The following is a 27977-nucleotide window of genomic DNA, read 5'->3' as shown; positions in this document are numbered from 1 at the left end:
TCCTAGCTACTGTTCGGAGACCTGTAAATAATCCTCATCAGGATCATTTTACCTTTGCAGTTTCTTAACTCTATGCACAAGGATTCTACACCTTCTCTTCCTATGTCACATATATCGACATAGCTGAGATGCAATTATGATTCATCATCTCACTTAGCAATCCATGTAATAGAAGGCAGTTTAAATAGATGTGATAGCCCCCGAGCATGAGTGCACAGAAGAGACTGTTTCTCGTATTCCATTTGCGGAACAGGTGGTCGTGTCTTCTCCGTCCTACACTCAGGTGGTTAAGAGTTGTCCTGGCTTTTTTCTGCAAGATTGTCTTGGGAATTCATTGCTTGGGTTAGCTACCAGTTGGTCAAAGTTCAAAGTGCAAAGGACATTGTTATCAGAATGCAGGTATGTCATCACATATAACCCTGAAGTTCATTTTCCTGCAGGCATATTCAGCTAAAATCTATAGAACAGTAACTATAACAGGATCAATGAAAGAATAAGTACAGTGCAGAAAACAACAAGCTGTGCAAATGCAAATATAAATAAATAGCAATAAATAACATGAAATAACATGATATAAAGTCCTTTTGCACTGAGATCACTGGTTGTGGGAACATGTCAATGGATGGACAAGTGAGTAGAATTGTCCCCTCTTGTTCAAGAGCTTGATGGTTGAGTTGTGGTAACTGTTCTTGAACTTGTTGGTGTGAGTCCTGAGGCTCTTGTACTTTTTACCTGATGCAGCAGTGAGAATAGAGCATGGCCTCAGTGGTGAGGATCTCTGATGAATGCTTCTCTCCTATGACAGCCTTTCATGCAGATGTACTCAATGGTTAGAAGGGCTTTACCTGTGATGTAATGTGCTGAATCCAATACCTTTGGTAGGATTTCTTGTTCAAAGGCATTGATGTTTCTATACCAGGCTGTGCCAACCTTTTCCAACTCTGATCCTCTGATGACTGGGTAATGGACCTATGGTTCTCCTTCCTGAAGTATATAATCAGTTCCTTAGTCATTCTGACATTGGGTGAGAGGTTGTTGTTATGACACCACTCAGCCAAACTTTCAATCTCCCTCCTGTGTGCTGATTCATCAACACCATTGATACAGCTCAAAACTGCGGTGACAGCAGCAATCTTGAATATGGTGTTGGAGCTGTGCTTAGCCATACAGTCATAGGTGTAAAGTGAGTAGAGCAGGGGCCTAAGTACACAACGCTGTGGTACTCCTGTGCTGATGGAGATAGTGGAGGAGATGTTTTTGCCAATCTTAACTCGGTGGGGTCATTTGCATAGGGAGGTATTGAGTACAATGTCTTGGAGCTTATTGATTAGTTTTTGTGGATGATGGTATTAAGTACTGAGCTGTAATCAATAGAGCATCCTGATGTCTTTGCTGTCCAGATGTTTCAGGGTGTGTGAAATGCCAATGAGGTGGCATCTGCTGTGGAGCTGTTGCTCTGGCAGGCAAATTGGAATGGATCCAAGTCACCTGTCAGGCAGGAGCTGTTACGTTTCATCACTAACCTCTCAAAAACACTTCACAGTACTTCACCATTCTGGATGCAAGTGCAACTGGGTGATAGTCATTGAGGCATTTCACCACACTCTTTTTGGGCACTGGTATGATTGAAATTTACTTGAAGCAGTGGATACCACATACTTCTGAAGTGAGGGGTTAGACATCAGTGAGAACAAGCCAGTTGATTAGCACATGTCTTTAGTGCATGACCAAATGCCCCGTACGGTCCTGATGCTTTCCTTGGATTCACCCTTCTGAAGGCATATCTGCTTCAGATTCTGAAATCAAAGGATCGTCAGGAGATGTGGAGATTCACAATGGCTTCTTCATGTTCAGACGGTCAACCATGTGCATGTCAGTCAAAGATGTTATAGAGATTTCAGCTGTCATTTGTAGGTGTGGTCTGTAGCACTCAACTAGGAGTTGGTGAATTTTGCGCAGCTATTAGAGTGTTTCCAGGTTATTCTTGGAGGTGATTATCAAACTCCACAGTACAGGTATTAGGATTCATCATTCGGACATCTAAACAAAAGATACTAATGTTAAAATACTGTATAATCCGTTGTTTTTTAAATTTGATAAATCTTTCAAACCTGTTGCAAAACCATTCAATTACGTATATGGGAGGGTCACATGTAGCCTAGTCTATCCTGTAAAGTTCTCCTCTTAATGACTGGAAACAGTGCTGCCTTTGATAACACTCACCCATGTAACAGCCTGACACATTTTTACTCCAACTACTACTTTATGCTGGATTTTTCTATTGCAATCCCTTAGTACATCAAAAGTAAACAGTCCTTTCAAATCTACTCCTGAAAAATGGTGGATAATCAGGCAGATAACACAGAGAGGCATTCACAACCCTAGTGGACCCAGCATACGAGTCTTATAAGGAACATGGAAGCATTTGCAACTATATTCAACCAGAAATGATACACTTGAGATCCTGACCATGTTAGCATTCTTCAGCCAATTCACTTCATTGTGATATGAAGAGTTTTATGCACTGGATACCAGAGATAAAAGCTATGCAACTAGATTCCATCCCAGCAGTAGAACAGAAGATTGTACTGACTCTCTTAGCCTCTAGTCAAGATTCAAAATAGTTTAATATCACTTCCTGTGGACAAGTGTAAGGAGAACAAAATAATTGTTACTCCTGATCAGATGCAGCATGAAAAAAAAACAAGATAAAGTACTCAACAGTAAAACCTTAAAAAAAAACCCACATAAAATATAAGTACATAAGATAGCTTAAATACATTGTATGTATGCAAAGTGACACTAGGCTGTACATAAGGTGTATGTAAGCCATCCTTGTACAGTTACAATAATGTCTCTACCCAATAGTGTTAAGGCCTTGAGAATAGACAGACTATGTATGTTTTCCTTGGTATATAGGAGAGTATTATTTTTATTATTCTATTATAGATCTATTGAGGATGCCAGCTAGAAAATAAATCTCAGGGTTGTATATGGTGACAAATATATACTTTGACCATAATTGACATTGAACTTTGAAGAAAGACCTAATAGAAAAAAAATTAGTAATAGTTAGTAGACCAAGAGTTGGACTTGGTTATCAGAGGCTGCTGGAGTCACCTGCCATTTGGAGCATTTTATAGGGAATAGGAGCTTATCCCCACTACCACCCCCGACTATGACATCCTTAGGAACTGAAAATCTGAAATGATTTTGAGGAAATGCCAATTATAAGCTAACACATTAAAAACTTAGTTCCTGATAATAACACTTAAAATTTCTGTTTTTATAAAATACAACTGCCAGAGACGACATCTGAACTGTACTCATTCCAGGAACAGGGAATCACCATCAACATCTTCTGAATATTCATACTTAACAACGTTTATTCAGGAATGCTGTCTTTTTCACTTTATGCTCTTATTACAACCAAAACTTCAAAGCCTCGTTTAAAATGGAACTTTGAGTATTTATTATTGGAAAAAATCTCAGAATTCAGTTACGTGGTGTACAGTCTGTGCAGTTACCAATTTAACACCAGTCCATTGACAGAATGGACACCACACGTTAGCCACATGATTAATAAACAAATTTTGCCATTACTTATTTAATTGATAAATTATCTAAAATAAAAGTAATCCAGGCTCTATGAGCAACAGACGACTTTGCTTTCCCTATGGGTTCATACTAACCTGAGCAGTAACACTTACCGATTAAAAAAGCATTTTGCAAAAGCAAACAATGAAATTGCCATCATCACCAAAGGAATCAGGATCATAAGGTAATTCCTTTTACCTGAAATAGTTTATAGAAATTAATGAGATAAACACACCATTCAGCTTCTTATGGTCAAGTGTACCACACATTCAGTTCAATAATATGACTGTTCTCCAGCTTCTATTAAAAGATTAGTTTTTCCAATGGCTTGCTTTTTAAAAGTTGTTCTATATCTTCCTTATCCTTTTTTTTAAAAAACTTTTTTTTATTGAGTTTTCAGATAATTACAGAAAGAAAAAAAAAAATACCCTTAGCCCCTCCCCCCTAACATCCCTATAGAAAAAAGAAAGAAAGAGTGCCTGGATATCGGAAGATCCCCACATGCTCCACGGGGTTCGTAATAACTTTAGTATATATATTTATTTCTTTCCCCAAATAACCAATTATTTTATCTTCAGAGCACCTGTATCATTAATCCTGTCTTTTGTAAATAAGGGCACCAAATTTTCTAAAATGTTTCATATTTATCTCAAGTTATAAGTAATTTTTTCAAGTGGAATACAGCTGGAAATTTCATTCTTCCAACGATCTATACTTAAGTATGCATCTGATTTCCAAGTAACTGCAATAGCCTTTTTGGCTACTGCCAGTGCAATTTTTATAAATTCTTTCTGATATTTATTCAATTTGGGTTTTGATTTTATCCCTTCAATATCGCCTAATAAAAATAATATTGGATTATGTGGAAGTTGTATTCCAATAATTTGTTCCAATAAAACTCTTAAATTTGTCCAAAAAGGTTGAATTTTAGAACACGACCAAGTAGAATGTAAAAAAGTACCAATTTCTTGGTTACATCAGAAACACTGATCAGATAAATTTGGATTTAATTTATTTATTTTTTGTGGTGTAATATATAATTGATGTAAAAAATTATATTGCACTAATCTTAACTGGACATTTATTGTATTTGTCATACTATCAAGACATAGTCTTGACCAATTTGTTTCTTCAATTTTAATATTCAAGTCACTTTCCCATTTTTGTCTTGACTTATGGACTCCTTGTTTAATTGCCTGTTTTTGAATCAAGCTATACGTACAACAAATAAAGTTTTTAGTTTTTCCTTTTTGAATTAAAGTTTCTATTTCATTAGATTTCGGCAATAACATTGTTTGACCTAATTTTTCTATTAAATAAGCCATTAATTGGAAGTATCAAACTAACTTTTTATTTAACTCTTGAAAAAACTTCTGGGGTAATTGTATTGGTAGTGATTGAAATAAGTATTGTAGTCTAGGGAATATATTCATTTTTATGGTATTTACTCTACCTACTAATATTATTGGTAATATCGTACATTTATCAAGATCTTCTTGAATTTTTTCAGTAATGGTAAGTAATTTAATTTGTACAAGTTCTTTATATCATTATCAACTCTTATACCTAAATATTTTATACCATTTGCCGGCCATCTAAATTGAGTTATTAATCGACATTGACTATAATCTCCTTTAGTAAGAGGTAAAATTTCACTTTTATCCCAATTTATTTTGTAACCTGATATTTTCCCATATTCTTCAAATCTATAGGATAATTTACACAACGAGTACAATGGGTTTGTTAAATAAAGCAGAACATCATCAGCAAATAAGTTAATCTTGTATTCTTCCTGATTAACTCTGAAACCCTTAATATCTGGGTCCATTCTAATTAATTCAGCTAATGGTTCTATCGCCAACATAAAGCAGGTGATAATGGACAACCTTGCCTACTTGACCTTGTTAACTGAAATGGTGTTGAAATTTGACCATTTGTCACTACTTTAGCTTTGGGATTAATATTTAAGGTTTTAATCCAGTTTATAAAAGATACTCCTAATCGATATTTTTCCAATACCTTAAATAAAAAATCCTATTCCAATTTATCAAATGCTTTTTCTGCATCCAAAGCAACTGCCACACTCATTTCCTATATAGGTCTATATGATGCTGGTTTTAAAAGGTCTCTATCTTTTTTTGGCAATACTATTAAAATAGCTGTTGAAAAAGATTCTGGAAGTTCATGCGTTCTTTCCGCTTGATATATTAACTCCATAAAAGGAGGAATTAATAAATCTCTAAACTCTTTATAAAATTCAGGTGGAAAACCATCTTCTCCTGGAGATTTATTACTTTGAAATGATCCTAGAGCTTCTTCGACCTCTTTTAATGTAAAAGGCATATCTCATCCCTTCTGTTCTTCAGCATTTAATTTTGGAAGAGTTATTTGTGATAAAATCGTTTCTATCTTGACATTATCATTTTGAGATTCTGATTTATACAATTCAGAATAAAAATTCTTGAAAGTTTCATTAATTTCTAAAGGTTTATAAGTAATTTTTATTTACTCTTGTTCGAATTGCATTTATTGTTTTAGAAGTCTGGTCTGTTTTTAACTGCCATGCAAGGACCTTAGGTGATCTTTCACCTAATTCATAATATCTCTGTTTAGTTCTCACAATTGCTTTTTCTGTTCGATATGTCTGAAGTGTATTATATTGTAACTTATTAATAAGTTGTCTTTGTTTTTCTTCTGTCATATATCTTTGAGATTCTTTTTCTAACTTTGTAATCTCTTTTTCCAATTGATCTATTTCTATCATATATTCCTTCTTAATTTTAGAAGTATAACTTATTATCTGACCTCTCAAATATGCCTTCATTGCTTCCCACAATATAAATTTATCATCAACTGAATGTGAATTTGTATCTAAAAAAACTGAATCTGCTTTTTCATAAAATCACCAAAATCTTGACGTTTTAGTAATATTGAATTAAATCTCCATCTATAAATCAATTCCTCTTTATCTATCATTATCGTTGTCATTATCAAAGGAGAATGATCTGACAATATTCTTGCTTTATATTCCGTATTTTTCACTCTATCTTGCATATTCGTTGACAATAAGAAAAAATCTATCCTTGAATATGTTTTATGTCTATTTGAATAAAATGAATAATCTCTTACTTTTGGGTTAATTCTTCTCCATATATCAATCAAATTTGAGTCTTTCATCAATGATAGAGTTAATTTTGCTACTTTTGATTTTGTGACAACCTTTGTTGATTTATCTAAAACTGGATCTAGACAAAAGTTAAAATCTCCACCTATTAATATTTTATCATGTGCATCAGCCAAATTCAAAATTCAAACTTTACATCATTTTCATTTGGTGCATAAATATTCATAAGAGTCCATAGTTCTGAAAAAATTTGACAATGTATAATTACATATCTCCCCGCCGAATCAATTAATATGTTTTGTATTTTAATTGGTAAATTTTTATTAACCAAAATTGCAACTCCTCTCACCTGTGAATTAAATGAAGCTGCAATAACATTTCCAACCCAGTCTCTTTTTAATTTCTGATGTTCTATCTCTGTTAAATGTGCTTCTTGTAAAAAAGCTTTATCTATTTTCATTTTTTTTAATGTATGTTAAGATTCTTTTTCTTTTCACCGGTCCATTAAGCCCATTAACATTAAAACTTTAAAAATTCAGTAAATTAGTCATTATTTTCAATTATGTTACTCCAATCTATAATAATACCTAATCTTTCAACTTTCGTGGTATCTTGGGAAATCTTTCTAAAATTCTCCATATTGCTATGTGTGTCCCCACCGATCATCCAGGCAGAAAGATAGAAGAAAAATAGAGTATAAAGAAAAAAAACAAAATACCCCCCTACTAATGTTGTGGAAAAAAAAACACAACATTACCCCCCTCTGTTGTAGGGGTCATGGCGATCGCCACGATCACACACGTGAATCCAATAGTAATCGATCCAAAGCTCCCCAGCTCCCCCGCAACATAAGAAGTATATATATAAGAAAAAAATACTATTCTCAATTAGTATTTCTGAAATTTTGCTTTTCTCCCCTATGTCATCCTTAAATGTCCATCACTTCCATTCACTGTCTCTGTCTTCATCTTTAATCCATTACACTTGGAAATCTCTATGTGTAATTAGTGAGTAGTTGGAAGTTTTTGTGTGAACTCCTCCGCTTCTCGATAATCGGTAAAAAATCTTCTTCTTCCCTCCAAAAAAATTATCAGTGTTGCTGGGTGACGCATTATAAATTTATAACCCTTTTCCCATAAAACTTTTTTTGCTGGGTTAAATTCCTCCTTTCTCATCAAAAGGTTATAACTTATATCAGGATAGAAAAGAACTGCCTTCCCTGCTATCATCAATGGCCAAATATCTTCCTTATCCCAAAAGTAGACTGCATTAATAAACATTAACTATTATTTAGGAACATATGTAGAAAGAGTGACGGAATTAATGATTTAGTCTGAGCAGAATTCATCAAAGTTCGAATGTTAACTCTATGTCTAACCACAGATGGTGCCTGACCTGCTGAATATTTCCAGCATTTTCTACTTTTATTTTACATTTCCTGCATCCGCAGTTTCTGATTTGATTGTCAGTGATTCTTTTTCCTCACTTATGGTTACAGTCTGCCAAATATTCTAAATAAAAATCTTAGGGATTAGTTTTATTTGTCATATTTACATCGAAACTTAGTGAGATGTCTCATCTGGGCCAAATCAAATCAGCGAGGATTGTGCTGGGCAGCCCACAAGTGTCACTATATCAAGTTCACAACTCACAAACTATAACTGTCCATCTTTGGAATGGGGGAGGAAACTGGAGCACTCAGAGGAAATCGACACGGTCATGGGGAGAACATACAATCTCCTGACAGACAGGCAAGAATCAAAACCTGATCTTGCAGCTGGTACTGTAAGGCAATGCATTAACTGCCTAATATTGATTTAATTGTGGAAAAAAAACATTCCCTGCTTCCTGATTCCCTGATTCTTGGTATCAACTGCAAAGACAGTATTATGTAAACGATCAATGTCCAATTTCTCACCGTTCAGATTTCTGGTGTTACATGAGTTGATAGATATCTCACTGCTGGATGCATTACTGATGGGATTTTTTGCAATGCACCTGTACTCATGTTGCTCATCTTCAGTGGCACAATCTATCACAAGAATTGTGTTCATATACGTCTCGATGGTGACTCCAGAAAAGGATTTTTTTTCCCAGTAAATCATGACTGCCATTCCATTGGAGACAGAGCAAATCAAAGTGATATTTGTTGCATTCTGACCATGACTTAAAGTCTTTGCTACAGGTTCAGAAACTGGTTCTGAAATATAGAAATGTAAGAGGATTTTTAAATGCAGAGTGATTACTTGATGTGATTATTTTCTTGAAAATTTTCATATATTACACAACTGCATTTTTTTTTAGGTTTTGTGTTATAAAGTTATTAACCCCAAAGCCTGCAATACAGAGTAGAAAATGCAAAGACCATAAGACAAAGGAGCAGAAGTCGACCATTCAGCCCATCGAGTCTTCTCCGCCATTTTATCATGAGCTGATTCATTCTTCCATTTAGTCCCACTCCCCCGCCTTCTCAACATAAACTTTGATGCCCTGGCTACTCAGAAACTTATCAATCTTTGCCTTAAAATACACCCACCAACTTGGCCTGCACTGCTGCCCGTGGCAACTAATTCCATAGATTCTCCACCCTCTGGCTAAAAATATTTCTTTGCATCTCTGTTCTGAATAAGCGCTCTTCTATCCTCAAGTCATGCCCTCTCATACTAGACTCCCCCACCATGGGAAACAACTTTGCCACATCCACTCTATCCATGCCTTTTAACATTAGAAATGTTTCTATGAGGTATCCCCTCATTCTTCTAAATTCCAAGGAGTACATTCCAAGAGCGGTCAAACATTCCTCATATGTTAACCCTCTCATTCCCAGAATCATCTTAGTGAATCTTCTCTGAAATCTCTCCAACATCAGCACATCCTTTCTTAAATAAGGAGCCCCAAAACTGCTCACAGTGTGGTCTTACCAGTGCCTTATGGAGCCTCAACATCACATCCCTGCTCATATATTCTATTCCTCTAGAAATGAATGCCAACATTGCATTCACCTTCTTCACCACCGACTCAACATGGAGGTTAACCTTAAGGGTATTCTGCAAGTGGACTCCCAAGTCTGGTTGCATCTCAGGACTTTGAATTCTCTCCCCATTTAAATAATAGTCCGCCCATTTACTTCTACCAAAGTGTATGACCATACAGTTTCCAACATTGTACTTCATTTGCCACTTCTTTGCCCATTCTCCCAGCCTATCCAAGTCTCTCTGCAGTCTCTGTTTCCTCAGCACTACCAGCCCCTCCACCTATCTTTGTATCATCAGCAAGCTTAGTGACAAAACCATCTATTCTGAAGTGCACAACATTAAACTGGTTGAGATGCTGGAAATTATTGATGCTAAGAAAGAGGATTGCTGGATGCTTTGAAAAACATTAGGTTAGAAGTCCCCAGTGCATTCAGGTGATGATCTGTGCATACTTACTGGCTACAGAAGACAGGAGGGAACAAAATTTCATTTTTCTGTTCATGAAAGGTAATAGGAAAATCCTAGGTATATATATCTTATGTCAGTGGTGAGCAAACTATTGGAGAGGATTCTTAGAAACAGGATTTATAGCATTTGGAGAAGCATAATCTGATTTGGGATATCAGCATGGTATTGGGAGGGGCAGGTTGAGCCTTTAGAGTATGATGGAATTCTTTAAGGCAGTGACAAAACAAAATTGATGAAGGTAGAACAGTTGATAAGATTCTCCATAAAAGGCTTATTCAGAAAATTATAAGGCATGGGATTCAGGGAAGCTTGGGAGCATGGATATAGAATTGGTTTTCCCACAGAAGGTAGAGAGTGGTAGTGGATGGAATGTATTCTGCCTAGAGGTTGGTGGCCAGTGGTGATATGTTCTTGGACCCCCACTCCTTGTGATTTTTATAAATTACTTGGATGAGGAAGTGGAAGGGTGGGTTAATAAGTTTGCATCAGACATGAATGGTGTTGTGGAATGCAAGGCTAATGGTACAGTTCTTAGCAGTGTGAACAGACGGATCTTGGTGTCCATGTCCAAAAATACTCAAATGTTGCCACGCAAGTTGATAGAGTGTTTAAGGAGGCATAAATTGTGTTGGCCTTCACTTGTCAGAGGATTGGGTTCAGGACCCTTGAGGTAATGTTGCAGCTCTATAAAACTTGGTTAGACCACACTGAATATAGTGTTCAATTCTGGTTTTCTTTTCATAGGAAGGATGTTGAAGGGTGAGAGTATGCAAAAGAGATTTACCAGGATGCTGCCTGGATTAGGGATCATGTCTTATATGGATAGATTAAGCCAGCTCGAGCTTTTCTCTCTGGAGCAAAGGAGAATGAGAGGTGTAACACACTGCAAGGCGTGATGGTAGAGGAAAAAAAATTGGGGATGTTTACGGGATACTTAGATAGGCACAGGGATGAAAGAAGATGGACGGTTATGTGGGAAGCAAGAGTTAGATTGACTTTAGAATAGTTTTTAAATGTGGGATGACATTGTGGGCTGAAAGGCCTTGTTTTCATACAAGTCCAAATTCTGATATTGAAATTTGGGGAAGGGATGAATTTAATTGAATTGAACTGACCTTATTACTCACATATTTCATATACATGAGGAGCAAAAATCTTTTACGTCTCCATCTAAATGTGCAATGTACAAGTTATAGTAATTTATAATAAATTGTATGTACAACAGGATAATATAACAGAAACACAGTTGCGTCAACATTTATTAAGCAGTCTGATGGCCTGGTGGAAGAAGCTGTCCCGGCCTGTTGGTCCTGACTTTTATGCTGTGATACTGTTTCTCAGATGGTAGCAGTTGGAACAGGTTGTGGTTGGGATGACTTGGGTCCCCAACGATCCTAAGGGCCCTTTTTACACACCTGACATTGTAAATGTCCTGAATAATGGGCAGTTTACATCCATAGATGCGCTGGGCTGTCTGCACCACTCTCTGCACAGTCCTGTAATTGAGGGAGGTACAGCTCCCCTACCAGGCAGTGATGCAGCCAGTCAGGATGCTCTCAATTGTGCCCCTATACAAAGTTCTTAGGATTTGTGGGCCATACCAAACTTCTTCTGTCTGAGTTGAAAGAGGAGCCGTTGTGCTTTTTTCACCACACAGCTGGTGTGTACAGACCACGTGAGATCCTCGGTGATGTTTATGCCGAGGAAGTTAAAGCTGTTCACCCTCTCAACCCCAGATCCATTGATGTCAGTAGGGGCTAGCCTGTCTCCATTCCTCCTGTAGTCCACAAGCAGCTCCTTTGTTTCAGCGACATTGAGGAAGAGGTTGCTTTCTTGACACCACTGTGTCAGGGTGATGACTTCTTCTCTGTAGGCTACCTCATTAATATTTAGATAAGGTCAACTAGTGTAGTGTCATCAGCAAATTTAATTAGCAGATTGGAGCTGTGGGTGGTGAATTTGAGGATTTGAGGGCATGCATGTTCTGGGCGTCGCACCAGGCATTACTGGTCATGAAGCCTACCCCACCTCCTTTACTCTTCCCAGAGAGGTTTTTGACCAGAACAGGGAGAACCCAGAGGGCTTGATGGCATCTCCTCCATCAGCCAGTTCTCCATGAAGCACAAAACGTTACATTTCATACAACCAAATTTAGTATCTACATTTTCATGGGATTTGATAGACAAGGATTTAGTTTTATGGATTTCCTCACCAGAGTCCTGAATGTTGCACAATTTCTTTGATTGTCATTTACACTTGACATATATAAAAATATTGTACCAATGAAATCCTGCTTCAAATAGAACACAAAAATAACTGCAAAGCAGTATTTTGATTTTTATCAATTACCCATGTAACATCCTGGGAAAGGTTTCACTGCTAATGTTTTGGTCTTTCTGTAGAAGCAGGGTTTGGGCTATGGTTAGAGATAACGTGTGCTTTGGAATGCGAGCAGTTCAATGAGGGGAGTGTTTTTTCTTGCTGTGTGTCTGGGACTGAAGTGATCTGGGTCTTTTGTTCGGTGGAAGAGGAAGTGAGACGATGCCAGAGAGCAGACGTCATAGACACCAGAAAGTCGCCGACTTGGAGTGGGGCCAGGAATTGATGAAGCCCAGGGAATTCGATGGAGGATCGGAGAAAGGGAAACCGTGAGCTCCAACTTGTGGACGTTAGACTGTTTCATTAAAATGAGCCCTTTTCTTTTTGTTTTATTTTACTAACACTTTAGTGAAATTATAAAGCTAAACGTTCAATTGTATATGGTGTGCTGTCTGTTGTTCCGTGGTACTGATTTGTAACAGGGTAATACATCATGCAATATCCACACCAACAGGAGGTTTTGCACCTCAATCTCACACGTTTGGTGGGGCCGGATATCATCTTCCCCAGACTTACGTAGTGACAGAACCCGAGGGTTACACCCATTTCAAGAAGACGAAGACAGTGTAATGTTGAAGGGATTTCTAAACTTCAGCTCTGTGTACTACCTGCTTGGTATATCTCAGTTGGCTTGTAATGTAAGAATAGCATAATATTTACCTTTCTATTACTAAATTGCTATATTAATACTTCTTATGAAGAGGCATGCTTTGCTATCTGTTGTGAGAACAATGACACCTTTATCAAAGTAGAAGTGGTACTAGATATGATTTCACAATGCTCAATGCTTAAACAAGGGATAAACAGGTTCATTTCTTACATTAACTTTGGCTAATGTGAGAAAATAAAGCTTGTTTGATAACAGTATAAACATTTGTAGATTTTGCCTGGGTGAATAGGAATGTTGCTAAACTGGTCTTTACAGGTCTGCTTGTGTCAGTGAGTACATATGGACAACTGATCAAGCTACAGTAGCCCTTTCAAATTCATTCTTCATGAGAAATTGATCCAAAATGAATCCATTAAAACACTGATACATTTTTTATCTTCAGGTAGAAACTTTAAATTAATCAAATAGAATTTATTTCTGTATATTTGTCTTTTAACCAATAGGCATGACCAGTGAGGCCAGCCTTTACTGCCCATCCCTAAAGGTTATCAAAGATGGTGGCCAGCTGTTTGTGGTGAAGATACTTTCAGACCGCTGACACATGTAGAGCTCCATGCTTTAGTCCCAGGAACAGTGAAGGGCTTGTGATACATTTCCAGTTCAGGCAGCTGTGTTAACTGAAAGGGAACATGTAGGAAGTGACCATTCTATGTCCCTGCTGCCTTTGCCCCTCTTGTTGCAGAGATTGTGGTTTCACATGCTATCACAGTAGCCTGCATGAGTAACATCTCACTATACCCTGCACCCTGCAGGCAAAGATTGCAACGTTCTCAATGAAATTTTGCACTGAATTTAATATTACAGAATGAGATGCAAACCTCCACATTTCTGACTCAATTGAGGGAAGGTAGCTGGGCCTAGGACACAGTCTGAGGAATTGATGCAGTTATTTTCTAGGGCTGAATGATGGACCACCAACATCTAAAATGACACCTGATCATTGGAAAAATTTCTCCATTGACATGCACCAATGTTGATTTTATTCAGACTCCTTAAGGTCGCACTTAGTGAAATGCTTTCTTGCTGTCAAGGGTCATCACACAACTCACTTCTGCTCTTCATACAGTTGACCTCAACCAAGGGCTGGAACTTGAAAATACTTAACTTTCTAAAGATGCTGGAACTATAAAAAGTACGAGGAATGAATACTTACCAAAGACTTGAATCGTGAAAGTACTTTGATCATGGTTTTTCAGTTCTACCCCATAGTAGTCGGTTCGTATTTGATACTCTCCACTGTCGTTAACTTGTATATCATATAACACTACCGATCCATTTTTGATTGTAGTTCTGTGTTTATATTGTGGATGCACAATATGCAGATTGTCTGGATTACTGGATGTCCACATGAAAATGTTAAAGTGCTGTGGAAGTTTTAATCTGAAGGTAACATCATACTGTTCTTCGTTGCTTTGGTATTCTATGGGGAACATCACGGTTTGTCCTGCAGCAGCATTAGTGACAGTACCAGGTCTGGCATACAATGCTCCTCTGCACACCAAAATTAAATGGAAGACTGGAAAATAAACATAAATTCAAGAGTAATGTACTGTAGACACTGGAAATCTAGCAATGTAAACCATGATCAACCAGTTTACCTTGAAGCACCATTGTACACGGAGTAGTGTGTGAATTGTACTAAAGTTTCAAGGACTATATTCACTGCACCCTGGAGCCAGTCAGCAAAGGACTGTTTTCCCATGCATGTTGGGCTGAGCTCCACCTGATGCCAAGCTGGGCACTAGAAATGAGCCTCAATCTGGACAAGACACCTGCTGGTCAAGGAGCCACTGGCACAATGATCAACAAAATTGGTTGAAGTACAATCGCTGCTCCAACCCTCTTCTCCAATTGTACTCTTGGCAGTGACAGGATCATGTGTGTGAATTTGATAGATTCTCAGAAAAATAAACTATTGTTGCAAGAGGAAATATTTTCCCTGAGATGAAACTCTGCAGATAGCTTTGTGAAGAAATATTTGTTGAGCACTATATCTGAATGTCCTAAAATAAAATACAAATAGTGGAAATGTTCAGAAGTAGAGTGGAATCCACAGGGAGAGCAGGGCTGGATTAACCTAGCTGCAAAAGTAGCATATTCTACGGGCCCTGCATTTTCGAGGGCCCCGCACTAAATGCTTGCAAATTGCAGTCTGGTGAAATCGGCATCTCTCACCGTATTCGCATGACGATCTGGCAATGCTGTTGTTTTCATGTTGGGGAAGCTGCATGCCACATGATATGTGTGTGCAGACGTGTGTTGGCTCCTAGCTGTGTCGTGGTGACCTGTGTGCTGTCTCCCACGCTCCCAAGCCGTTGCAGTGTGCGCCGCCGCGGTGAGCCTGCGACAAGGAATGTGCTACTCAACAGTTTTATGTGACCCAGTTCATGGTTCCTCATTTTTTTCCCGATTTTAGGTAGTCCAATCCAGCTCAGGAACATACAAGATTGGATTAGACTGTGAGTTCCGTGTCGCTAAACGTGTCGCTTCCCACCTTGTGAAAGAAATGGAGACTGAACAAAAGTATTGGTGCACACTTCTAGAGCAAATAATTGAAGTTGTTAAGTTTTTAGCAGAACAAGGCCTTTCATTTCATGGTAGTGATGATACTGTTGGCTCTCCTCATAATGGAAACTACTTGGGGTTGTTAGAATTACTGGTGAAGTTTGACCCTTTTCTGGCAAAGCATATAAATGCTCGTACAAACAAAGGAAGGGGTCATAAATCATACCTATCTAAAACATGTGAGGAATTCATCAATCTGATTGGATCCAGCGTACTAGATCACACTATCGGTGAAGTGAAGAAATACAAATATTATTCTGTTTCATTGGATTCTACTCCAGATATATCTAATGCGGACCAGCTGACTTTGTGCGCTATGTTTTGCTGTCTGGACCAGTTGAAAGGTTTGTGAAGTTTTTGGATATGGAAGGTCATAGTGCTGAACAATTCACTCAAAGTTTACTTCACTTTTTAAAGGAAAATGACATTGATATAAAAGACTGCCGTGGTCAAAGTTATGACAATGCCAGCAACGTGAGTGGCAAGTATAGTGGCTTACAAAAACGAATTAAAGAGCTGAATGAGTTTGCGGATTACATTCCATGTTTTGCACATTCACTAAATTTGGTTGGAAAATGTGCTGCTGGATGTTGTCAAGAAGCATTAATTTTCTTTCAATCTGTAGAAAGCCTGTACACATTTTTTCTGCTTCTGCTTATCGGTGGGATCTCCTTTTTGCTGAATTATCTGATGGTGGTGCTCATTTGCCCATTGTAAAAAGAATGTCAGATACCAGGTAGTCAGCTCGTGCAGATGCAACAAAAGCACTATTACACAGCTTTTCTGTAATAAAACAAGTCTTGGATGACATTTCAAATAACCATGATCAGAAGGCAGCGTGTCAACAATAGGCTCGTGGACTACTTTCAACCATAATGATGTTGGAAATTGGAATAATGGTCATATTGTGGGATCAAGTATTACAGCATTTTCAAATGACCAGTGTTTCTTTGCGATTTTCTGGCCAAGAATTGAACACAGCTTTGGCACTCTATTAATCCTTGTATGGATATATTCAAGCTATGCAGTCTACTTTTTCAGATATTGAGCAAAAAGCCAAGGATCTGACTAAGTGTGAAGATTATCAACAGCAAACTCGAAGAAAACACAAGCAAAATCACATGTATGATAATTTCAGTGGTTCTAGCACTCTTGATTCACTTGTTGAATCTCAAACACCTTCTCAGAAGTTTAAAAACCGAACATTTCTTGCCATTATTGTCAGCCTGCTTTCTGCCTTGTCAAAAAGGCAGAAAGCTTATCTAAAGCTGAATGGTGTTTTTGGATTCCTTCATCAGTTACAGTCGTTTACAACTGAAGAGGTCATAAAGAGATCATCAAATCTTATTAAACATATCTGGAAGATCTGGAAGAAAGTTTTGATGAAGTATTTCTGCAGTTTACTGAACTGTTGAACACTGATCTTGCTTCTCATATTGGCACCAAACAAGACCTTGTAGAGTTACAGTTGTACCGTTGATAACTGACAATTCTTTGGAGTCATGTTTTCCAAATGTAGAACATGATTTGTGCATCAATTTGTCACTCATGGTTACCAAATGCAATGGAGAATGCTCATTTTCAAAACTGAAAAGAATTTAAAATGAACTAAGGAGCACCATGGGTCAAACCAGATTGAACAATCTCACTCTAATGAGCATTTGACATGAACTTCTGCGTGAAATAGACATTTCCAGTATCATCAACAAATTTGCTCGTGCTAAATCTAGAAAATATAACTTTTAAATTGTAGTTTTGTTACTTTTGACTTTTGAAATTGATACCTACATGTAAGTAATACTATTAGATCATAAGACCATAAAACAAAAGAGTAGAAGACCATTTGGCCCCTCGAGTCTGCTCCACCATTTCATCATGAGCTGATCCAATCTCCCCCTTAGTCCCATTCCCCCACCTTCTCACCATAACCTTTGATGCCCTGACTACTCAGATACCTATCAATCTCAGCCTTAAATACACCCAATGACTTGGCCTCCACTGCCGCCTGTGGCAACAAATTCCATAGATTCACCACCCTCTGGCTAAAACAATTTTTTCGCTTCTCTGTTCTGAATGGGCGCCCTGCAATCTTCAAGTCATGTCCTCTCGTTCTAGACTCCCCCACCACGGGAAACAACTTTGCCACATCCACTCTGTCCATGCCTTTCAACATTTGAAATGTTTCTATGAGGTCCCCCCTCATTCTTCTAAACTCCAAGGAGTACAGTCCAAGAGTGGTCAAACATTCCTCGTATGTAAACCCTCTCATTCCCAAAATCATTCTAGTGAATCTTCTCTGAACCCTCTCCAATGTCAGCAAATCCTTTCTTAAATAAGGAGCCCAAAACTGCACACAGTATTCCAAGTGAGGTCTTACCAATGCCTTATAGAGCCTCAACATCACATCCCTGCTCCTATACTCTATTCCTCTAGAAATGAATGGCAACATTGCATTCGCCTTCTTCACCACCAACTCAACCTGGAGGTTAACCTTAAGGGTATCCTGCATGAGGACTCCCAAGTCCCGTTGCATCTCAGAACTTTGAATTCTCTCCCCATTTAAATAATAGTCTGCCCATTTATTTCTTCTACCAAAGTGTATGACCATACACTTTCCAACATTGTAATTCATTTGCCACTTCTTTGCCCATTCCCCCAATCTATCCAAGTCTCTCTGCAGACTCACTGTTTCCTCAGCACTACTGGCCCCTCCACCTATCTTTGTATCATCAGCAAACTTAGCCACAAAGCCATCTATTCCATAATCCAAATCGTTGATATACAACCTAAAAATAAGTGGCCCCAACATAGACCCCTGTTGAACACCACTGGTAACCAGCAGCCAACCAGAATGGGATCCCTTTATTCCCACTCTCTATTTCCTGCCAATCAACCAACGCTCTATCCACGTATGTAACTTCCCCGTAATTCCACGGGCTCTTATCCTGTTTAGCAGCCTCATGTGCGGCATCTTGTCCAAGGCCTTCTGAAAATCCAAATACACAACATCCACTGCATCTCCCTTGTCTAGCCCACTTGTAATTTCCTCAAAAAAAATTGCTCTAGGTTTGTCAGGCAGGATTTTTCTTTAAGGAAACCATGCTGAGTTCTGCCTATCTTGTCATATGCCTCCAGGTACTCCATAACCTGATCCTTGACAATCAACTCCAACAATTTCCCAACCACCGATGTCAAGCTAACAGGTCTACAATTTCCTTTTTGCTTCCTTTCCCCCTTCTTAAATAGCGGAGTGACATTTGCAATCTTCCAGTCCTCCGGAACCAGTCCAAAATCTATTGACTTTTGAAAGTTCATTGCTAATGCTTCCACGGTCTCCACTGCTACTTCCTTCAGAACACGAGGGTACATTCCATCTGGTCCAGGAAATTTAACTACCCTTAGACTATTCAGCTTCCTGAGTACTTCCTCTGTTGTAATTGTGACTGCGCCTATTTCTCTTCCCTGATACCCTTGAATGTCCGGTATATTGCTGATGTATTCCTCAGTGAAGACTGATGCAAAATACTCGTTCAGTTCCTCCGCCATCTCCTTATCTCCCATTATAATTTCTCCAGCATCATTTTCTATTGGTCCTATATCTACACCTACCTGTCTTTTACTCTTTATATACTTGAAAAAGCTTTTAGTATCCTCTTTGATATTATTTGCCAGCTTCCTCTCATAGTTCATCTTTTCCCTCTTAATTAACTTCTTAGTTTCTTTTGTATGCTTTTAAAAACTTCCCAATCCTCTGTCTTCCCACTAATTTTTCCTTCCTTGTATGTCCTCTGTTTTGCGTTTTCTTTGGCTTTGACTTCTCTTGTCAGCAACAATTGCATCCTTTTTCCATTCAAAATTTTTTCTTCTTTGGAATATATCTGTCTTGCACCTTCCTCACTTCTTGCATAAACTCCAGCCGCTGCTGCTCTGCCGTCCTTCCCGCTAGTGTCCCTTTCCAGTCAACCTTGGCCAGTTCCTCTCTCATGCCACTGTAATTTCCTTTACCCCACTGCAGTATCAACACATCAGATTTCGGCTTCTCTTTCTCAAATTTCACAGTGAACTCAATCTTGTTGTGATCACTGCCTCCTAAGGGTTCCTTCACTTCCATCTCTCTAATCACCTCTGGTTCATTACACGATACCCAATCCAGTATAGCTGATCCCCTAGTGGGCTCAACAACAAGCTGTTCTAAAAAGCCATCTCGTAGACATTCTACAAATTCTCTCTCTTTTGATCCAGTGCTGACCTGATTTTCTCAATCCACTCGCATGTTAAAATCCCCTCCAATTATAATAACACTGCCCTTCTGGCAAGCCTTTTCTATTTCCTCTTGTAATTTGTAGTCCACATCACTGCAGTGTTATTACAGACATTACTGAAGTGTCATATATTTGTCATATATATATCTGGCTGTATAACAAATGAAAAAATTGAATTTATTTACTATACAAGTACATAATTTATGTTTTAATACTAATGCAAATTTTTTAAATTTAGGACCCCTTTATAACATATGCTACAGGCCTCACACGAGCTTAATCTGGCCCTGGGGGAGAGAGAGAAAATAAAATTAGATCAGCGACTTTCCTCACAGCTACAATCTGTTAAAGTGGGAGATGCTCGGCATTTACAACCAGCACATGTGTTATCTGACATTGGTGTTAGTTACATTGCCACGAAAAGTAATTCAGAATTATTGGCAAGTCAGTAATTTCTTGATGTGTCTCGATAATGCACGGTGTTTTACTGATTCAAGCATTCCTTAATTTGTTCATGTTACCTGTAACAAGTTTGAAGATGTTGATGTTTAATGTCTCTGAGAGGTCCATGATACGTCTTGCACCCACTTCCTTTATGCGAGTGTGAGATGGTCCTAAAAAGATGAGAGAAATGTGAGATTCAGTACTCAGTACTGGGTTTCCAGCAAATACTAGCAACATGACTGTGAGTAAAGAATGTTTATGTCATCATCTTCATCATTATAAAAACAATTTGTCAGTTCTCACCAAGGATAGTGTACCCAAAAACAGATTATCTGTTCTTGATAACTTTGTTGGAAGGTAGTAAGCTGCTGCCTCACAGCTCCCCAGAACCCTCGGCTCAATCCTGACCTCAGGTGCTCTGTTTTCCTCCCCATATCCCAAAAGCAAGCAGATCAGTAGGTTAAATGGTTAATTTCCCATAGTATATAGATGATGGGCAGAGTCCAGGATATCTTGGAGGGCGGGGGTGGGTGGTGTAGGGAAGAGAATGAAAAAGGTAGATAAGAATGTTGGATGAATTATATAAATTGGATTAATTAGGATTATAGCAAAAGGGTGGTTGCTGGTTAATTTGGATTTGGTGGCCAAAGTGCTTGTTCACACACTGTACTTTTCTATGACTCTTACAGTATGTATCAGGCAAAAATATATTTAGAGATGGAAAAAGTGGATAATTGGTAGCTGAGAAAGTACCATAGCCAGGTAATGTGAATTATTTAAGCCCAATCCACTAAGTTCTGAATAGCTGAGGACACAATTGATATTACCATCTACTTTACTGCAATTTACATTGCATCCAACAAATGCTGTAAGAAGATGAAATGTTTAAGTGTGAAATCTAGGATCTATAGGTCTTCAAGGCAGTCCCAGAAGTGAGAGATCCTAACATTGTTTGCCCTCATAGCCTGGACACCTTGACTTTAACATTGCCAATAAGACACAATTGGAAATAGATAGGTGGTTGAAAAAGGAACTGGTAATCATTTTGGAGGGGCAAACATGAAGTCACCATCTTCACAGAATGGGATTTCTGTCAACAAAGTATTCCAGCAACTCAGAGCTCATAGGACAAGTGGATTCCACAAACTTATGGCTTAATCTTTTATGGAACTAGCAACCACTGGTATTAGTGTCTACTTCCCAAAGTTATGGATGAAGTCAAGAAGATCTACTCTGGCCTTGGGTAAGAAACATAACTGTGGCCCAGAGAGGTAAACTGGTCTGCTGTGGAGGATTTTAAAAAATCGGACCTTCTGTTGGAGCTGCTTATCAGGGAGGGAAAATGAAAAGATAAATCTGTGGATCCTTCCTACTGACAATATGCTTAGAGAACAGATACTCCAACTTCCATTCTGTCAGAGACAGATGCAAGACTTGATAGCGGCATCCATAATCGTCACAGATACCTATTGATTATGTCATTATCTACACAAGAGACTACAAAGAAGTTCAAGTCACCCAGCCTAAGAGAGACTCTGTTCACTGTTGGACTCCACCATCTACAAAAATAATGTTATCACAAGGAAATCAGTGAAGTGGTCAAGGACTTTGCAAAGATAGATCTTCCCACAAGTGACAATCGGATGACTCATATTCATCCCAGCCAACAAGAATTCCAATCTCTTCAATATTGAGTGCTTGTGACACTGCTGTCTCCATTTGTATCTTCATTGATCTCCTACCTTCATTATAGAGGTAGAGTGAGGGATATGTTATGCGAGGAGAGGACAGATCATGGAGATCATATTTCCACTTTTGCTGATGGTCCAGATCAGCTCATGGACATCCAGTCAATTATCATGACATATTGCCACCCAACACAATGTAGTTTGTCCCAACCCTGTTACAGCGCTTTATCTCCATAAGGACTGTGCAGTGGTAACCTCTAGCAATACCATCATTGGCACATTGATCTACTACAGATATATTACTGAAGTGAAGGTGTAGCTGTATTAACAGCTGGTCTCAGCTATGTAAGATTAAGAAATCAATGCAGGAATGTATCATTCAGCCCCCAGAGAATGCTCTGCCATTCAACAATTCAGAGCTGATTTGCTACCTCAAAAACCATCTTTGTGCCTGAAATATATACCCCTTTATTCCTTTGATATCTGGACATTTGACAATGTCTAGTTTGAATGCAATCAGTGACTGACCTCCACAGCTATTGAGATAGATAATTCAAAAGCTCAGCCTTACTGAAGGTAGAAATTTCTTCCATTTTAGTCTCAGGTGATCCGTCTTTTATGATATCAAGACCCTAAGTTCTGGACTTCTTTTCTCATACAAAAATGTTTTTTTTTTTTAAACACAATATCTCACCAACTATTGTATTTCTCATGGAGGTTAACTCTCCCTTTTTTAAATGCTACAGGATACATAATTACCCTCCTCAGTGTGTCCTCATATCATCCCATGAAGCAACGTGGTGTCAGGCCTATCTGGGCTTGAACGCAGACTCCAGCATGACAGTACAGAACTCTAACACTGTACCCCAGGGACTGAGGGAGAAATGAACCCAGGAGCAGAGACCATGCAGGAGGTCAGAATGAATATTCAGACCGGTACTTTACTGGATAGTTTGCTTTCCAGCACAGTTCCAAAACAAAGGCAATAATCCAAATCAGAAGGCCAGGGAGTGGCTCAGTATAACAAAGAAAATGTCAAAAATGTGCAGGTGAACAATTCCAAAAACAAAACAGTTTGAATCCAAAGTTCTAAAATAAAATGGGTCCAAAATACAAAAGGAAAAAGCCAAGGGCAAAAAATAACACACAAAAGGAACACAGACAGACACATTCAATTACCAGAGAGACACAGTATCAAGTGTTGGCTCAAAGACTGAAAAAAGAACAGCATAATTCATACGGTTTAAACACTGAGAGTGACTGAGCGCTGGTGAACTCAATCACCGTACAGGTAACCAGTAAGGTTAGAATATTTGGAAACCAGAAGCCTTCTGAAGGCTTCTAGTGGCCGATTGTGGATGGAGCCCAAAGTCCTGACAACGTGATGAGTCCACTCCCTCTACATCCCTTATCCAGCTTCTCATGAATTGTTGTTCACTGTGAAGAAGTGTTGAGTTCATTCTAGCGGAAGGTCAGATTTACTACCTGAATCTCTTCAAAGTTTATTTCATATTCATATTGGTTTACATGTCTACTTCTTATGGGTTCCCACAGTTAGTGGTCTTGAGGGGAACAAGTGTGTTTATTGTTCGGCTTAAAAAAAGCTGTTAGAAGTTAAATTGTGGATATTGTCCTTCCAGCTACCAAATCAGAAGCTAAGAGATTGATGGGATTAAGAATTAGGGGGGATGATGGACATAAGGGGAGACACCTTTACAAAATACATAAAATTGTTGGATAGATGGGAGAAGCGGGTAGAATAAGAAGGGAGGGAATTATATTGACGCGACTTTGAATTGAGTGTTCTATGCTTGACTATTCCTCATATCTTGTTGGAAAACATCACTCTGGGGTGTGTAGGTTTTGTCATCATAATGAAAAAGTTGAATACAATATTTTACAATGTATACAAGGTTGAACAAAAACAAATATTGGATACTCTATCATCTTTGGTGGTTGATAGTTTTCATTGAAAAACTTTAAGTTTTGGAAATTAATTTATTTCACAATATTGTCTTTCATTATTTACAATTTATAGAGCTTTTGTGGGTAAATTAGTTTTCATTTGATAAAGATCCAGCAGGGGTTTCATTCCTCAACTCGCTACAACTACACTCCAGTTGGTGGCGGTAAAGCCTGTTTAAGTTCGAAGTTCTGATGGAAGGTTTCAACCTGAAACAATATCCATCAGCGATTGTTAATCATGAGAAGGAAGTTCATTCATTTCCCAAGTTTGACCTGCTGCCAGCACACTGCTTGGAAACTGGAGTCAATCCCGACCCCCGATACCGCCCCCCCCCCACCTGTTTAAGCCCGAGTCGCTAAATCGAAGGTATTTGTTGGTACCACCGGGCAGTAGATGCTCACGAATTGTGATGGAAGAGGCTCCGAGTGACCGCTGTGTACAAGGTAGATTAGAAACCTATTCACGCTGGTCGTGATATCACTAACTGACCATGTACAATTTGTCACTAATTTTGAATCGCACTTCAAGACTGTTGACCGAATTCAAATGTTCCCGCCGCCTTTGTGCGATTTGAGACCCGAGCTCCGCGTCCGCACACATTTCCATTTCCCGCTAAACTGCAGATCAGTTCAGTAAATATCTCCTTGATGTTGCTCTCAAAATGGATTTTTTTCTATTACCCGGTTCCTCCCTCCTCTCCGTTCAATAACTTATTAACATTTTTTCTACGCCTCACTCTCCCGTCATTCTGCACAGAGGTAGATTTTGACAAAACAACAGTGTTGTGAATCCCCTCTCGGCCCCACGCACCGAGTAATGAACATTCAGCACTGAAACTTTCCTTCTGCAAAACCCTGTCAACGGGAGATGGAACAACGCCCCAGTGACGGTCAGTCTGAATCCAGCCCGAGCACCTACTCTGTTCCAGTCCAGGCTGGGTTCGAGGGGACTGCTCCCACTTCTACAGGAATCACAGACATTCTCTTCGCATTCACCCAACTCCCGGTGTGTTTCCGAATGAGCACCGTTTCCAACAGCCCTTTCAATCCCTGTCCGCCCAGGAAGTAGTTTCAAAAGACCGCAAAAAGTTCCTATTTCTACCACAACCCGCCAAAGTATCCCTGGAACATAAAATCAATTTTATAATAAGTAAATTGTATACTGAAACATGTCATATAATCATTTGATTGCTTTAGTGGGTGATCGTTGTTGTGTACGTTGCTACTGCGCAGGGGTCATGCAGATCTCTATCATTTTGATGCCCCTCCGTGTGTCAATATCTGTTTGATTTTGCTCTCAAAATGGATATTTTTCTATTACCCGGTCACCCTCGCCTCTCAATTCATTAACATTCTAATAGTTTTATGTCATTCTCACCTCATTCTGCTCCTAGGTAAATGTTGACGAAACAACAATGCTGTGAATCGCCACCGCAACCCCGACAAAGGACGACAGAGCGGGACTGAAACTCACCTTTGGGAAGCCCTGTCAGCGGGAGATGGCCAGGAACGGCCAGTCTGAATCCCTCAGGATCACTTACTCTGTTCCCGTCCAGGCTGAGATGGAGAAACTGCAGGAATGAGAGGAACTCTCTTCGGTTCATGCGATTCCCAGCGTGTCTGCGAGTCGGGTACCGCTTCCAATGGCCGCTGCAATCCAGGAAATCGTTACAAAAAGGCGCGGAAACTGTTCCACAGCCCGCCTAGGTATCCCTGGAATATAAAATCCATTTATATTAAATAAATTGTACACTGAAATTGATCTTATAATTATTTAATCACATTAGTGGCTATTCTTCGCTGCATACATTTGCAGTTTTTATTCCACAAATTCGTTCATTTATCGTTATTAATCATCGATATAGTTCATTTGCCAATAGTTATTTATGCATCAATGCTGCCAAAGTCTTCGTGTCACTGGAGTCAAACCCTACTGTGAATATTTACTTCTCAAAGAGACGGGGCAGATTATAGACCGCTGCTGGGTCTGGCTTTCACCTGGCGGGCTGAACAACAAATAACTGTAAACAGTCTGTGTACACCTGTTCATTTCAAACACTCACTGCTGTTCCACGGAAATCCCCTCACGATATTTAACTCTTTATGGTTTACTTCAAGTTTTTTACTCTTAAAACTGTCCTGTTTCTAAACAGTCGGCAGAGCATCACTAAATTCGCAAGTTAGCTGGCTGGTACAACATTCCACTGGAGATCTTTCTGCCCCAAAATTATTCCCTGATGTCTGGGGCAGTACTTTCGACAAATAATCAAAATAAAAACTGCCGGAGTGACTCAGCAGGTCAAACAGCACCTGTTCTCGCCAATCATAGATTCTATGCCAGACTTCTTTCTGACATGAGCAAGAGCGGGTCATTCCAGCTGAACTTAATTGAATTGACTTTATTACTCACATCCTTCATATACCTGAGGAGTAAAAATCTTTACGCTACGTCTCCATCTAAATATTCAATTTATAATAAATAGTATGTACAACAGGACAGTCAATGTAACATAGAAATACAGTTGTGTCAGCATGAATTAATCAGTCTGATGGCCTGGTGGAAGAAGCTGTCCAGAAACCTGTTGGTTCTGGCTTTTATGTTGCAGTACCACTTCACAGATGGTAGCAGCTGGAACAGTTTGTGGTTGGGGTGACTCAGGTCCCCAGTGATCCTTTGGGTGCTTTTTATACACCTGTCTTTGTAAATGTCCTGAATAGTAGGAAGTTCACATCGATGGATGCGCTTGGCTGTCTACACCACTCTCTGCAGAGTCCTGCAATTGAGGGAAGTACAATTCCCATATCAGGCAGTGTTGCAGCCCGTCAGGATGCTCTCAATTGTTTTCCTGTAGAAAGTTCTCAGGATTTGGGGGCCCATACCAAACTTCTTCAACCATCTGAGGTGAAAGAGGTGTTGTTCTGCCTTTTTCACCACACAGCTGGTAAGTACAGACCACGTGAGATCCTCGGTGATGTGTATGGTGAGGAACTTAAAGCTGTTCACCCTCTTAAACCCTAAATCCATTGATATCAAAAGGGGCTAGCCTGTCTCCATTCCAATAGCTAAAGCTCTACACACCCCGTCCTTAACTTACCTGGAGAGGAGGGGTGCTTATGTGAGAATGCTGTTCCTGGACGATAGTTCAGCATTCAACACCAGAATTCCCTCCATGCTCAACAAGAAGCTCAGAGATCTTGGCCTTCACCCTGCCTTGTGTGGCTGAATCCATATTATTATTTGAGATTAGGCCAATCAGTGTGGTGTCGTCAGCAAATTTAATTAACAGATTGGAGCTGTGGGTGACGACACAGTCATGGGTATACAGAGAGTAAAGGAGAGGGTTGAGTACACAGCCCTGAGGGGCACCTGTGTTGGGGGTCAGACGAGCAGAAGTGAGGGAGCTCTCTCTTACCATCTGCCGGCATTCTGACAGGAAGTCCTCAATGTGATGGCAGACCAACAAGTTTTGGTAGACCTGAGACTGTCTTTCACTGAGCCGATCATCTTCCAGCTGCACTTTATGTCCATCACTGGGAACACCCACAGATCAGGGAGTCCTCTGTCACGTAGCCTCTCAGGTTGAACCGTGACACAAGCTCTTGCTTCTTTCTCCATACCCTCTTCACAAAGCCACAGACCACAAAGAGGTGAGCAACTGTCTCAAAGTTCGAAGTAAATTTATTATCAAAGTACATACATGTCACCATAAACACCCTGGTCATTCTCTTGTAGCATACTCAATAAACCCAACAACCATAATAGAATCAATGAAAGACCACCCCAACAGTGTGCAAAAGACAACTGTGTAAATACAAATTTAAAAAAAATCAATAAGCTAC

At 39.1% G+C, this 27977-nt stretch overlaps 1 protein-coding gene across 3 annotated transcripts; it reads right to left on the bottom strand.

The window, feature by feature from the left end:
* Positions 1-46: 46 nt before the first annotated feature.
* LOC132405017 (hepatic and glial cell adhesion molecule-like) lies at positions 47-25847 on the bottom strand. 3 transcript variants are annotated; one of them, XM_059989713.1, is made up of 6 exons: positions 25612-25847; positions 20562-20654; positions 14367-14729; positions 8640-8921; positions 3711-3795; positions 47-2040 (listed from the first exon to the last, which is right to left on the bottom strand). In XM_059989713.1, exons 1-6 carry the CDS (start codon positions 25739-25741, stop codon positions 2019-2021), a joined length of 975 nt encoding a protein of 324 aa, XP_059845696.1. In that variant the 5' UTR covers positions 25742-25847; the 3' UTR covers positions 47-2018. The 3 variants fall into 3 exon arrangements, with proteins under 3 accessions (XP_059845696.1, XP_059845705.1, XP_059845713.1); XM_059989722.1 differs by having other exon boundaries at positions 25679-25847; XM_059989730.1 differs by lacking the exon at positions 25612-25847 and adding an exon at positions 25057-25173.
* Between the last annotated feature and the right edge of the window lie 2130 nt (positions 25848-27977).

The sequence above is a fragment of the Hypanus sabinus genome, chromosome 2, assembly GCF_030144855.1.
Source record: "Hypanus sabinus isolate sHypSab1 chromosome 2, sHypSab1.hap1, whole genome shotgun sequence".
Taxonomy (NCBI): domain Eukaryota; kingdom Metazoa; phylum Chordata; class Chondrichthyes; order Myliobatiformes; family Dasyatidae; genus Hypanus; species Hypanus sabinus.
The sequence above is the reverse complement of the archived record's forward strand: the minus strand, read 5'-3'. Positions and strand labels throughout refer to the sequence as shown.